The sequence below is a fragment of the Carettochelys insculpta genome, chromosome 7, assembly GCF_033958435.1.
Source record: "Carettochelys insculpta isolate YL-2023 chromosome 7, ASM3395843v1, whole genome shotgun sequence".
Classification (NCBI taxonomy): Eukaryota; Metazoa; Chordata; order Testudines; family Carettochelyidae; genus Carettochelys; species Carettochelys insculpta.
In genome coordinates this window covers 70,036,565-70,048,598 of record NC_134143.1, presented here as the reverse complement: position 1 = coordinate 70,048,598, position 12,034 = coordinate 70,036,565, and the positions used below count along the sequence as shown (strand labels likewise).

General features: G+C 45.3%; 1 protein-coding gene across 1 annotated transcript in view; it reads left to right on the top strand.

Moving 5' to 3' along the window:
* CFAP58 (cilia and flagella associated protein 58) overlaps positions 1-12,034 on the top strand; it is a 119,790-nt gene that overhangs the window by 75,156 nt on the left and 32,600 nt on the right. Inside the window, exon 15 of the mRNA XM_074999683.1 lies at positions 676-780. Within this exon, the coding sequence (XP_074855784.1) occupies positions 676-780 (105 nt within the window). The remainder of the gene's footprint in view (positions 1-675; positions 781-12,034) is intronic.

Genomic DNA, 12,034 nt, shown 5'->3' with positions numbered 1-12,034 from the left:
GGGTATTCAGAGGGAATGAACAGAAAGGCTGCCATCAAGTAATCCATCCTCTGTCGTCCTCTCCCAGCTTCTGCTAAACAGAGACTAGGGACACTTGCAGCAGACTCAGAATATTTATATAAGAAGACAGTCCTCCCGGATCTCCTCTGCCACTCCCAAACAGCAGCATTTCAGGGACCAACTCCCTCAGAAGCTCTTCGTTGTCTGGGTACTTATGTACATACATCAGCATGGTTTCTGAGTGCCTGGCTGCTCCACGGGAGTTAGACGTGGCTTCTGCTCTAAAATGAATTGCTAATCTCCTGTTCCTCCTTTCCCTCCATCCCTAAGACAAGATATATGTGCAGATATCATAGGCTACTGGGGTGCCCCATCACAATTTTTGCTTTGAAAGGGATTCTTCAGCTTGGTAGTCATTAACATTGGCCTGCCATGGCAGATCTCCTATCCTGAAGGCCTTACTTTCAGGAGGACAGCTTGCGTGTATGCTCTTTTCAACCAATTCCTGCTGCTACTGGAAAAAGAGGACCCCAGACACTGTGATTTCATTCAGTTTCATTGGGTCCACAATAAGGGCATGAAGATAGACTCTTTTTCAGTGGTAAGCAAGAGGCATAGAGTTCTAGGTACAAACTGTACAGCTCTATTTTAAAAAACAATGTTCTTCTTGAATAGGCCAGTGACCCGAGTACCTATGAATTGATACAGAAGATACACACGCTACAGAAACGGCTCATTGCTAAGACAGAAGAAGTGGTTGAGAAAGAATTGCTCCTCCAGGTACTGTAACTTCATCTCTGTCACAGGATCTTAGTATAACCTCTTTGTGGTACCTTGCATAGCGTATGTCACCTGCTTAGGTATGCTCCAAATATTGTTATTAGGATTCCTTACTTTCTTCTGAATTGTGGAGTTTGCTTGTTCTGCTGTACTTCCCTGAGCTGGTGGTAGATGGCAGCACTCACTCAGGGAACACACATCACCTCATTAGCTGATTTTTATACCCCAGTCATTGATAGCTGGATAACTCTGCAAAATAAAACAAAAGGCTTGATTTATTTTATTTAACGAGACAAAAGCCAAACTACAAAAGAATGAAATCCAACTGGTATTTTCTCCAGTGTCCTGGTAATGACAGGAACGATTAGAAGGACTAAGAACTGCCTGACTGAGGAAATTATGTTTACTTGAAAGCTGATCTGTGTATTTATAGGTGTTCATCATCCCAGTTTAAGAGCTCCTTACTAAATTACCACACCATCATTGACCTACACACACAGACAGCTATGGTGCTAGAGCAGGACATGGGGGGCAAATCCTCTTTCCACAGGGATTGTTCTTGCCAAGACAGATGGAAAATCTCCTTCTGACTCAGTTAACTGGGGCAGAAGGTCCCCAACTTCTCTGGCTAGTGAGAAGGGGAGAAGCAATATCCTCCAGCTCCCAACAAACGAGATCAAGGAGAAGAAAGAGAGTTGCATTGTTTTCCTGATGGACCTGCACTTGGGGGCAGGGCCTAGGGGAGGCGTGTACTCTACCAGCATTCATGCACCTTCACAAACAGAGGACTCCCATGGGGGATGAAGAGAGGGACCAGAGCCTAGCTCTGGTTAAAGACCTTAGACAAAAAGCAGCAACTAAGCTCCTTAACTGTGGAGCCTTTTTCCTCTCTCCAATTGGGCTGGCTTATTGAGTTTGCTCTTGTGCAGCCAGAGAATAGAACACACCTATCTGATAAGGTCCCACAAACCTAAATAGTGTTTAAAGATATTTGATATTTTCCACCTTTAGTTATTTTTCCAAATTGCCCTGATCTCCCAGGAGCTGCTCTGCCATTTCAGGAAAAAATAAAACTTTTATTGATTCCTGTCAGCAACAGAATCTTTGTTTTCTTATGCGACTGTGGGTGGAATGTGATAACATGGAAATAAACGTGTCCCTTTATTTTAGAGCTGTAAATGCTATGGGTAGACTCACCACTTCCAAATGGAAGTGAAGTTTTTTTGTTGCATGCAGGTCAGGTCATTTCTGGGTCCTTGGAGAAGGTGAGAAGCCCCTGATGTTTTGATGTTTTTCCTCTGGAATGTGCTGAGTTGGAGAGGGTACAGGTTGAACATCTCTTGTTTGGCATCCTCAGGACCTGACAGGTGATGGGCGAGAGAATTTGCCAGACCACCGGAGGTCAATATTGTCTAGCACACTACCAACACTTCTACTGCTTACTGTGCTCTTAGAAGACATTTAGGGGTATGCATGTAGGTAGTCTGTCATGTCCGGTGATGACGTCTTGAGCTTGCACAGGCTCATCGGTTGTGGACTTGCGTGTAGCTGAGGAGTCCAAGCTTTGAGCGGCATGGGCATTCACAGTGGGGGCAAGGGAATTGTCCTGGCTCTGTTGGTGTGGCTGCTGCTGTTGCTTTCTTCCTCTCATGAGCGTCAATGAGGCGTATGCGTCGCTGCTCTTCAAAGTTGTCATACACATGTCATACGAGAGCATGCCAGCCTGTTCAGTCTTTTGCATGCTGCTCTAGCTGATCTGGGTTTAAACCAGCATGAGCAATGTTGGCCTTCATGCAGTCTTTATACCTCTTGCGAGGCCTACCTTGACTCCTTTTGCCATGGGAGAGTTCGCTGTAGAGGAGTTGCTTAGGGATTCTTGACTCCTCCATTTGTATGATGTGCCCTGTGCAGTGAAGGTGGGCTTTCAGAATCATGGCTTTGATGCTTGTGGTTCCTGCTCTGTCCAGGACTTCAAGATTCGTAACTCTGTCTTACCATCGAATGTGCAGTATGGACCTCAGGCTGCGTGTGTGGAAGTGCTCCAGCAGTTTTATATGTTTTCTGTACAAGGTCCAGGTTTCACTGCCATACAGGAGACTGGTCAGGACTACAGCCTTGTACACTTTCAGTTTAGTGGACTGTTGGATATTGTGCTGATTCAACACTCACACTCTCAGATGTCCTAGTGCCCTGCTGGCCTGGCAGATTCTGGCATTGATTTCTTTGTCAAGGGAGCCATCACTGGCTATCACACTGCCAAGGTACTTGAACTCCTCTACTGTTTTTAACTCTGTTCCTTCAATAAAGATTGAAGCGGGACGAGCAGCAGATCCTGGAGCAGGTTGAAACAGTACCTTGGTCTTTCCTAGGTTGATGGTCAAACCAACGAGGCGAGTGGCATCAGCAAACTTGTTGACGATGAGCTGGAGATCAGATTCCTTGTGTGCCATAAATGCACAGTCATCAGCAAAAAAGGCTTCAAGGATGAGCCTCTCAAGCATCTTGGTTTTAGCATTCAGATGATGAAGGTCGAAAAGTGACCCATCTAGTCTTTTTTTATGTAGACTCCATGGTCCAGGTCCCTAACTGCGTGGCTGAGGACGCACATGAAAAAGAGGTTGAATAACACTGGGACCAGCACGCACCCTTGCATCACACCATTGGATATCTCAAATGGATCTGAGGACTCCCCATTTGAAAAAACAAAGCCAGTCATGTCATCATGGAACAGGTGTATGAGGTTAACGAATCTTCTTGGGCAGCCAAGGTTTGACAGCATAATCCGCAGGGCTTCTCTGTTGACGGTGTCAAACGCCTTGGTCAGGTGTATAAAGACAACGTACAGATCCAAGTTCTGCTCTATGCACTTTTCCTGGACCTGAAGAACAGCAAAGATCATGTCAATGGTGCTGCGGCCTGGGTGAAAACCACACTGTGCCTCTGGTAGGCTCTCCTCTGAGATGCTGGTGATCAGACGGTTGAGGATGACTCGAGCCAAGATCTTCCCAGTGGTACAGAGAAGGGAGATGCCCCGGTAGTTTCCACAGTCAGCTTTGTTGCCCTTGTTCTTGAAGAGCGAGATGATCGTGGCATCCTTAAAGTCTTTGGGCATGTCTTCCTCTTCCCAGATGCTGATCAAGATGTTGTGAAAGGCTTCGAGTGACACTGGTCCTGCCTCTTTGAAAATTTCAGCAGGGATACCGTCCATCCCAGGGGCTTTGCCAGAGCTGGTCTGGCTGATTGCCTTTTTGACCTCATCCATTCTAGGGGACAGGTCAAGACTCTCTATTTTGGGTTTCTGAGGGATCTGGTCTTGGGCCACAGGGTTGACAATGGTGGGTCTGTTGAGAAGGTTGCTGAAGTGCTCTCTCCACCTATTGTTAATGCTGTTCTTCTCCCTCAGAAGGGCCATGCCATCTGCAGACAGGAGAAGTGTAGTACTTGGCTTTGAAGGCCCATATATAGCTTTGATAGCACTGAAAAACATCTTGGAGTTCTTTGTGTCAGCGTAGAGTTGGACTTCATCAGCTTTACTCTCCCACCACTTGTCTTGCATTTTGCGAAGTGCTGTTTGCGCCTGGCTCTGAAGGTGTTTGAAACGATCACGTTTGGAGATTGAGGACTGATTGTTTTGCCATAGCAGAAATGTGTTCTGTTTTTGCTCTAAGATCTTCATGATGGCTTCATCATTTTCATCAAACCAGTCTTGTTGAACTCTCTTTTCCAGTCCTAGTGTTGACTTGGCTGACTCTGTCACCAGGGTTTTGAACTGGTCCCACTTTTGTGTTGGGTCTCCAGTCAGAGGTCCATGGGACGTCAGCACTTCATCAAGGCAGGTTGCAAATTTCTCATGATGACAAGTATGTTGCAGCTTCCCGATGTTGAAGGAGGGCCTGACAACATTGAGCATCTTGCGGTGCAGTGGTGTGACGTGCAGCATGAGGACTGATCTGAGGAGTTGATGATCAGTCCAGCACTCAGCTCCGCGCATGGCCCTGGTGATCGTAACATCTTGAATGTCACACCTGCGATTGATGACATAGTCAATCAGGTGCCACTGTTTTGATCTCGGGTGCATCCATGTGGTCTTGTATTTATCGGCTTGCCTGGAGAAAGTGTTGGTAATCGTCAGGTCGTTTTCTGCGCACAAGCTCAGCAGAAGACAGCCATTGGCATTCAGGTTACCCACACCATGATGCCCCAGCACCCCTTTCCAGGTCCTACAGTCCTTGCCGACCCGGGCGTTGAAGTCACCCAACAGGAGAAGCTTGTCACTAGGAGGAGTTGCTTTCACAAGATGGTCAAGGTCCTCACAGAAACTTTCTTTTGCTTTGTCACTGCTAATCAGTGTGGGGTCATAAGCGCTGATGACTGGAATGTGGCGAGGGGTGTTTGGGGGGAAGCAGAGCTTGATCAGATGCTCACTGATGCAAGTTGGTAGGTCAGGAAGCTGGTGCAGAAGTGATGTCTTGATGGCAAGTCCCACTCCGTGGATTCAGTCTTCATTTTCTGGCCTGCCTTTCCAGAAGAAGGTGTAACCTCCTTTTGGTTCGCAGATGGATCCTTCCTCTGCCAGTCTGGTCTCGCTCAGGGCAGCTATGTCAATGTTATAACGTGCCAGTTCTCTTGCTATGAGGGCCGTTCTTCTCTCAGGCCTCATAGCATTCTCCCTGTCCAAGAGGGTGCAAATGTTCCATGCTGCAAATACCATCTTTCTTTTCACCGTTTTTCAACCGCTGTGAGGGTAAAACTGCCAGCTGTGGCATGCTGGCCATTTTGGTTGGGACAAGCAATTTTTGGGACACCTTTTCTAGTCCCCTCCCTCATTTTGAGGGTGAACAGTGCTGTTCCTAAAAAGGCCTGCTCAGTCGCCTGGGATGCTGCCGAACTCCTCTGTCGTCCTGGGGTCAGAGTCGAGTGACCAAAGTCCACAGGCCGCCTACGTGCAGGTTTGGAGCTATGACTCCCAGTGGTCACCTCCACCAGTTGCTTAGCCCCTCCGCCATCGTCGTAGGACTTTGAGGTAGACAGAAGTGATGAGAATGTGCAAAGAACCTGTGCGGGAGAATGTTTAAAGTGGAAAAGCCGTTGCACAGGGGCAGTTCCACTCTCTCGACCTCAGAAGCCTGGTTGCAGTGGTATGTCATGCCCTTTGTCCTCCACAGAGCATTGTAGAACCACCTTCCTGGTCACTGGAAGTGTGTATGGGGTGTCCAGAGAGGGGTAGCACCTCTGGTGTGGGGACTTGCTGTGTCTCTTTGGGGCAGTTCATGCATCTTTGGTCCCTACCTGGCACCCGGCTCTCAGTTGTGGCTCCAAGAAGCTGTAGCATGCAGCAGCCACACCCCGATAAACCGCTTCGACAGGCAGGCTAAACCAGGTGAGGGTAGCCGGCAGGTCTGAACCCTGTGGTGAGATAGGGAGTTGCCTATCTCAGCATGAAAATTTGGCCCCGGCAGACTGGGCAGATGAGACATTTAGGGGTAAATTACAGCTAAATAACAGAACAGAACACTGAGAGCCAGGACTTGTGGCTGTAAACAAACTTTCTGGGACCATGGGAAACTTGGCCACTGCATGAAAAGTTGCCATCTGGCTAACTAAAATCATGACATATTATGGATGTTGCCAGCCAAGAGAGTTCTGGATTAGAGAGGTTCAACCTGTAGTAGATTGGTGGAGCTGTGATGCTGGTTCAAAGAACCATTTTGTATACTAGCTGTGTATAGAACTCTGAGTTTTGTGAGTGTTCATAGATTTCTGGGTTCTCTGGATGTGTTTAAATCAACAGATATGAACAAATACGAAATTACACTTGGTATGGAGGGAGTTTTGCAGGCTCGGCATTGAGGATAGCGTAAGAAGTTGGTATTGAAATATCTTTTTTTTTTCTGGAAATTGTTGAGCCCTCTCAGTTACATGCAAGTTTGGAGAGTGTTCATTTTGCCTCCATCTCACAGCAGAACTATGACATTTGCACAAGACAAATAAATGCCCACTGTATTGGACATACTCCAGCCTTTTTTTTTTGTGTGAATATTTAAAAAAATCACCCAAAGCACTGAATGCAGACCATTTTTATGGTCAAATGGGCACATTGATGGGAATATGCTTGATTAAAAGCCACAGAACCTAGATCCATTTAGAAAGCTACCTATTTGCTGATCATATTTACCCTTGATAGATATTTGGTTGTATCCGCTTACTTTAGCATCTGAAACATGTTTTCATTACTTTTTACTGCTGCTAGATCTAGAGAATCAATGTGGCTGGGTCTACACATTCCCCTTCCTTTCAAAAGGGGCATGTTAATGAGCAGGTTCGAAATATATGTTAATGAGGCACTGCAATGAATATGCAGCGCCTCATTAGCATAATGGCGGCCGTGGCGATTTGAAAGTGCGGCTTTTCGAATTGCGCGCTGCCCATGGAGACGGGACCTTCTGAAAGGACACCCCCCGCAGTTTTCGAAAGCCCTTTTTTCGATCACTAGATAGGGAGAAGGGCTTTTGAAAACTTTGGGGGTCCTTTCGGAAGGTCCCGTCTCCATGGGTGGTGTGTGATTCGAAAAGCTGCACTTTCGAATTGCCGCAGCTGCCATTATGCTAATGAGGTGCAGCATATTCATTGCACTGCCTCATTAGCATATTTCAAACCTGCTCATTAACTTGCCCCTTTCAAAAGGAAGCAGAACGTGTAGACCCAGCCTGTCACTCCGAGAAAGTATGCTACATTCTATTGGGGCTTACATACCATCAGTACTGTATCAAAATTAATTATGGTTCAAGACTCTTTCTTGTTGGTGATATGTAAGCCAGGAAGAAACCAGCTTGACTCTCAGATTCTAGACTTTCAATAAGCACAACCACCCCTTTAAAGCTGTCATAGGAATAGCTTTCTTTTGTAAATCAACCAGGGAGTGGTAATAAATATGAAACACCATATTGCCATTTTAGAGTCATTTTTCAGAGAAGAATTGCACTTTAAGTGACGAATTGAAAAATGACTTTCTATCTTTGTGTTAAATTATTAACTCCTTTCCTTTTTTTGTCTTACACATAACCTGCAGCCATCTCACCTTGGGCTGTAATTCATCAGATCTCGCATGCCAGGCAGGGAAGAGCTGCATGAGGTCCTGGGTGGTAGATCTTTAAAGAAAATACAAGTGTTGCTGGAAAAACTGGCAATTCAGTAAGTGGTATTTCTCCCTAGGACTCAGTGCTACAGCTAGGGCTGCTACGCTGAGAAAGTACACTGTCTTAAAATCAGATACAAAATCAAGGTTCAGACCACTTAAAGATCCCACACCACTTACACCATGTTATCTGGGGTTTAACCAGCATCCAAATTCATCTCCTGTTCACCTCCATTCCTCTTGCAGTTTCAACAAGACATATCATTCTTCAATTGTATCTTAAGCTACCATTTATAGTATTGCTGTGTTCTGTGAAAAATGCCACCACATGCCACCCCAAAGATTTCAGTGGTGAGTGAGGCTTCATGAACATACTTACTGTGGCATCTGAAAACATCCACGCAGTGTGCAACAGCAGTCAAAAAAGCAAACAGAAAGTTAGGAATCATTAAAAAAGGGATAGAGAATAGGATGGAGAATATTTTGTTGCCCTTATATAAAAACATGGTATGCCCACATCTTGAATACTGCATACAGATGTGGTCTCCTCATCTTTAAGATATATTGGCACAGAAAAGGTTCAGCAAAGGGCAACTAAAATTGTAAGGGGCTTGAAATGGGTCACATATGGAGAGAAATTAAAGAGACTAGACTCTTCAGCTTAGAAAAGAGGGAACTAAGTGGGGGGTGATATGATAGAAGTACATAAAATTATGAGTGATGTGGAGAAAGTGAACAAGGAAAACTTATTTACTTGTTCTCATAATATCAAAATTAGAGGACACCAAATGAAATTAATCAGCAGCAGATTTCAAACAAATAAAAGGAAGTTCTTCTTCACACAGAGGACAGTCAACCTGTGGAACTCCTTGGCAGAAGAGGCTGTCAATGCTAGGACTATAACACGGTTTCAAAAAGAGTGAGATAAATTTATGTCAGTCAGGTCCATTAACGGCTGTTAGCGAGGATGGGTAAGGAATGGTATGCCTTGCCTCTGTTTGTCAGAAACTGGAGATGGATCGCAGGAGAGGGATTGCTTGACTGATACCTGTTTGGTCCACTCCCTCTGGGGCACTTGGTATTGGCCACTGTTGGAAGACAGGATACTGGTCTGGATGGACCTTTGGTCTGATCCAGTATGGCCATTCTTATGTGGCATATAAATGCTTTAGATCCTTCGGGGCAAAATGTGCTTTCTAGCTATAAGATCTTATAGTTGTAGAAGAGGTGCTCTGGAGAGTGAATCATAAATAATGATTAAAAAGTATTGGCCTATTTTGTTTATGGAGTGGGTTCTTCTTCACATGTATGGAGCTTAATTGCATAATGAACAGTGTTGTGTAGTAAATGCAGAAAGTAACCAAATTACCTTGTTGTAATTATGATTAGTGAGGCTTTCGGAAAATGTCCCATTAAAAGTGAATTATGTGCTGCTTTATTTGCTTAAAATCTAGTTCTGTCTCTTCAAAGTGAACTCATTCTTTAATTTCATTTTATGTCTGACTAGCTAAAATCTGATTTTACTACAGGCCTCTGAGTGTACTACAGTGGAAAGGCTCACGTTCTGACTCAGTTGTCAGTCTTCTGTAAAGATTGCTCATAAGCGTAAGGGGGCATATGCAGCAGAGGGACATTTTCAAGCAAGAATTGAAAAGATGCGTGATTGCTTTCACATAATAACAATAAAATCCTACTATTCAGTCTCATTTAAACTTAGCATGTTGTTGTGACAATACCATTCAGCTATATTTTATTGGATTTTTATGTTCGGCAAAGAATGAAGACAAGGAGTGGGGAATTAGGATATGCAAAACTGGGAGCACCCTGGATTCACATATCTTGCTGGCTTGGATTGCATCACATTGGCCCAAATCCTCAGCTGGGACCAATTGGCATAGCTCCAATGAAGTCATTGCATATAGAAAGGATAGGTGGCTAGGGCAGTAGCCTAGAAGGTGAGAGACTGAGGTTCATTCCCTTCTCCACTGCTACAGGTTTTCTGTGTGACCTTGGCCAAGTCATTTAGTCTCTCTGTGCCTCAGTTTTCCAAGGGGATTATAGTATACATCATGGGGATGTAGTAAGGATAAACATAAAGATCAGGTATTATAATACTGGGGGCCATATAAGTACTAAAAATTAATGGTATTCTCTCTGTTAACTTGACAGTAGTTCTGTTCTGTTTAAGTCTGAGTTCTGTGCTCATCCCTGTTGTATCTGAGTAGGAGTCTAGGAAACCGTTCCTCAAAGGTGCATTGAAATCACTGCTAGTGCTGATCCATGGAACTTAATGTTTTGGGGCTGTGTGGTACAATGTGTGTTTAAGTTGTAACATGAGACTAATGCTAGGATATGCCTACACTATAAGCTAGGGGTGTAATTCTGCTGCTTATGTACCTATACCAATGCTAGCCCTCCTCAAGTCCACATGAGTACAGTTAGCAGTGGAGACATGGCTGAGCTGTGCTGAGTATGAACCCACCCGAAACTGGTGGATATATACTTAGCACCATGCCTCAGCTGCTGCTATCATGCAACCATGGAAACACTGCTGTTTATACCCACGTTAGCTTGATGAGTGATAATGATTGATTATGGAATCCCTGATACAGTAAGAGCTCTGTTACCCGGCACTTGGATAACTGGCACATTCCATTAATTGCCATGCTGGCTGGGGCCGCTGACCACAGGCCAGCAGCCTGACCAGGCTGGCTGTTGCAGGGCCAGTTGCCCAGCCAGGGCTGGCTGCTGTGGGGCTGGCTGTCTAGCTGGGGACAGCGGCCATGACTGCCACAGGGCTGTTTGCCCAGCTGGTGTCGGCTGCCGCGGGGCCAGTTGTCTGGTCAGAGCTGGCTGCCGTGGAGCCAGCTGCTATGGGATCAGCTGACTGGCTGGTGGTGGCTGCTGCGGGGTCATTTGCCTGGCCAGGGCTGGCTGCTGCACAGCCAGCTGCCCAGCTGGGGCCAGCTACAGTGGGACTGGCTGACGGAGGCCTGGCCGGGGCGCAGAGCAGGGCCACTGCCGGTCCCAGCTCTAATAACCAGAACATTTTATATCCAACAACCCCAGGCCCCCAGGAGTGGCAGATAATAAAGCTTGTACTGTCATCTCTTTTAACCTAGAGTAAGTAGGCTGCCTAGATGCATAGGTTCTAAAGCCAGAAGAGACCACTATGATTTAGACTGGCCTTCTGTATAATATGGGCCAAAGTGCCCCCTCAGAATAATTCCTAAAGCAGATCTTGTATAAAATCATCCAGTCTGGACTTTAAAATGACCAATGATGGAGAATCCAGCATGACCTTCAATATACTGTTCCAATGGTTAATTACCCTCACTGTTAATCATTTATACTTATTTCTTGTCTGAATTTATCTAGCTTTACCTTCCAGCAACTGAATCATGTTGTACACTCTTCTGCTTTCTTATCACCACATCTGACTTCCAGGTGGCTTGCAGATCACCATCTTTCTGTCTCCTTGCCTGCAGAGAATCTTTAGAATAGTTTGGACCAGAAGTTTACACTCAGTGAAGCTTAACAGCCCAGGTCGGCTACCAATATGCCAAGCACAAAGAAAACAAAATAAAAAGGTTGCCACAAGAAGCAAACAACCTGAAGAAATTTTCCTGATGGATGAGTCAATATCTGCAGTACCTACATATTTCAATGTATATACTGCGTTGGAGACCTCTAGTCAAGTCACACCTAAGGCAGTAAGTAAAATTAATTTGACCACAAGCTCTGTAGGCTGCTATGCATCAAAAGTTACATATCAGTAACTAGACATTTGCTGTTGGTTGCATTTGGGTTAGATGTGTTCCATAGCTGAAGTTCATGGGAAGTTATTCTTCGTTTTAAGAATGAATGGTGCTGTCTTTTGAGTCCACGTCTAAATCATTGCCATCTTGGCTAAAGCCATTGTAAATGTGGGGTTCAGGATGCTGGCTGCTGTGTATAAGGGTGGGGAGAAGGAGAATGCCTTTGCTGCTACTAGCTCCTAATTACAAAGCCAAAAGACAAACAGTGTGTCTGACGCTCCACTGTATTCCTTCATCTGCATGTCAGTGTAACTCCTCTGATATCTGCACATCTGGCTTAGTGCAGTTGAAAATCAGGCTC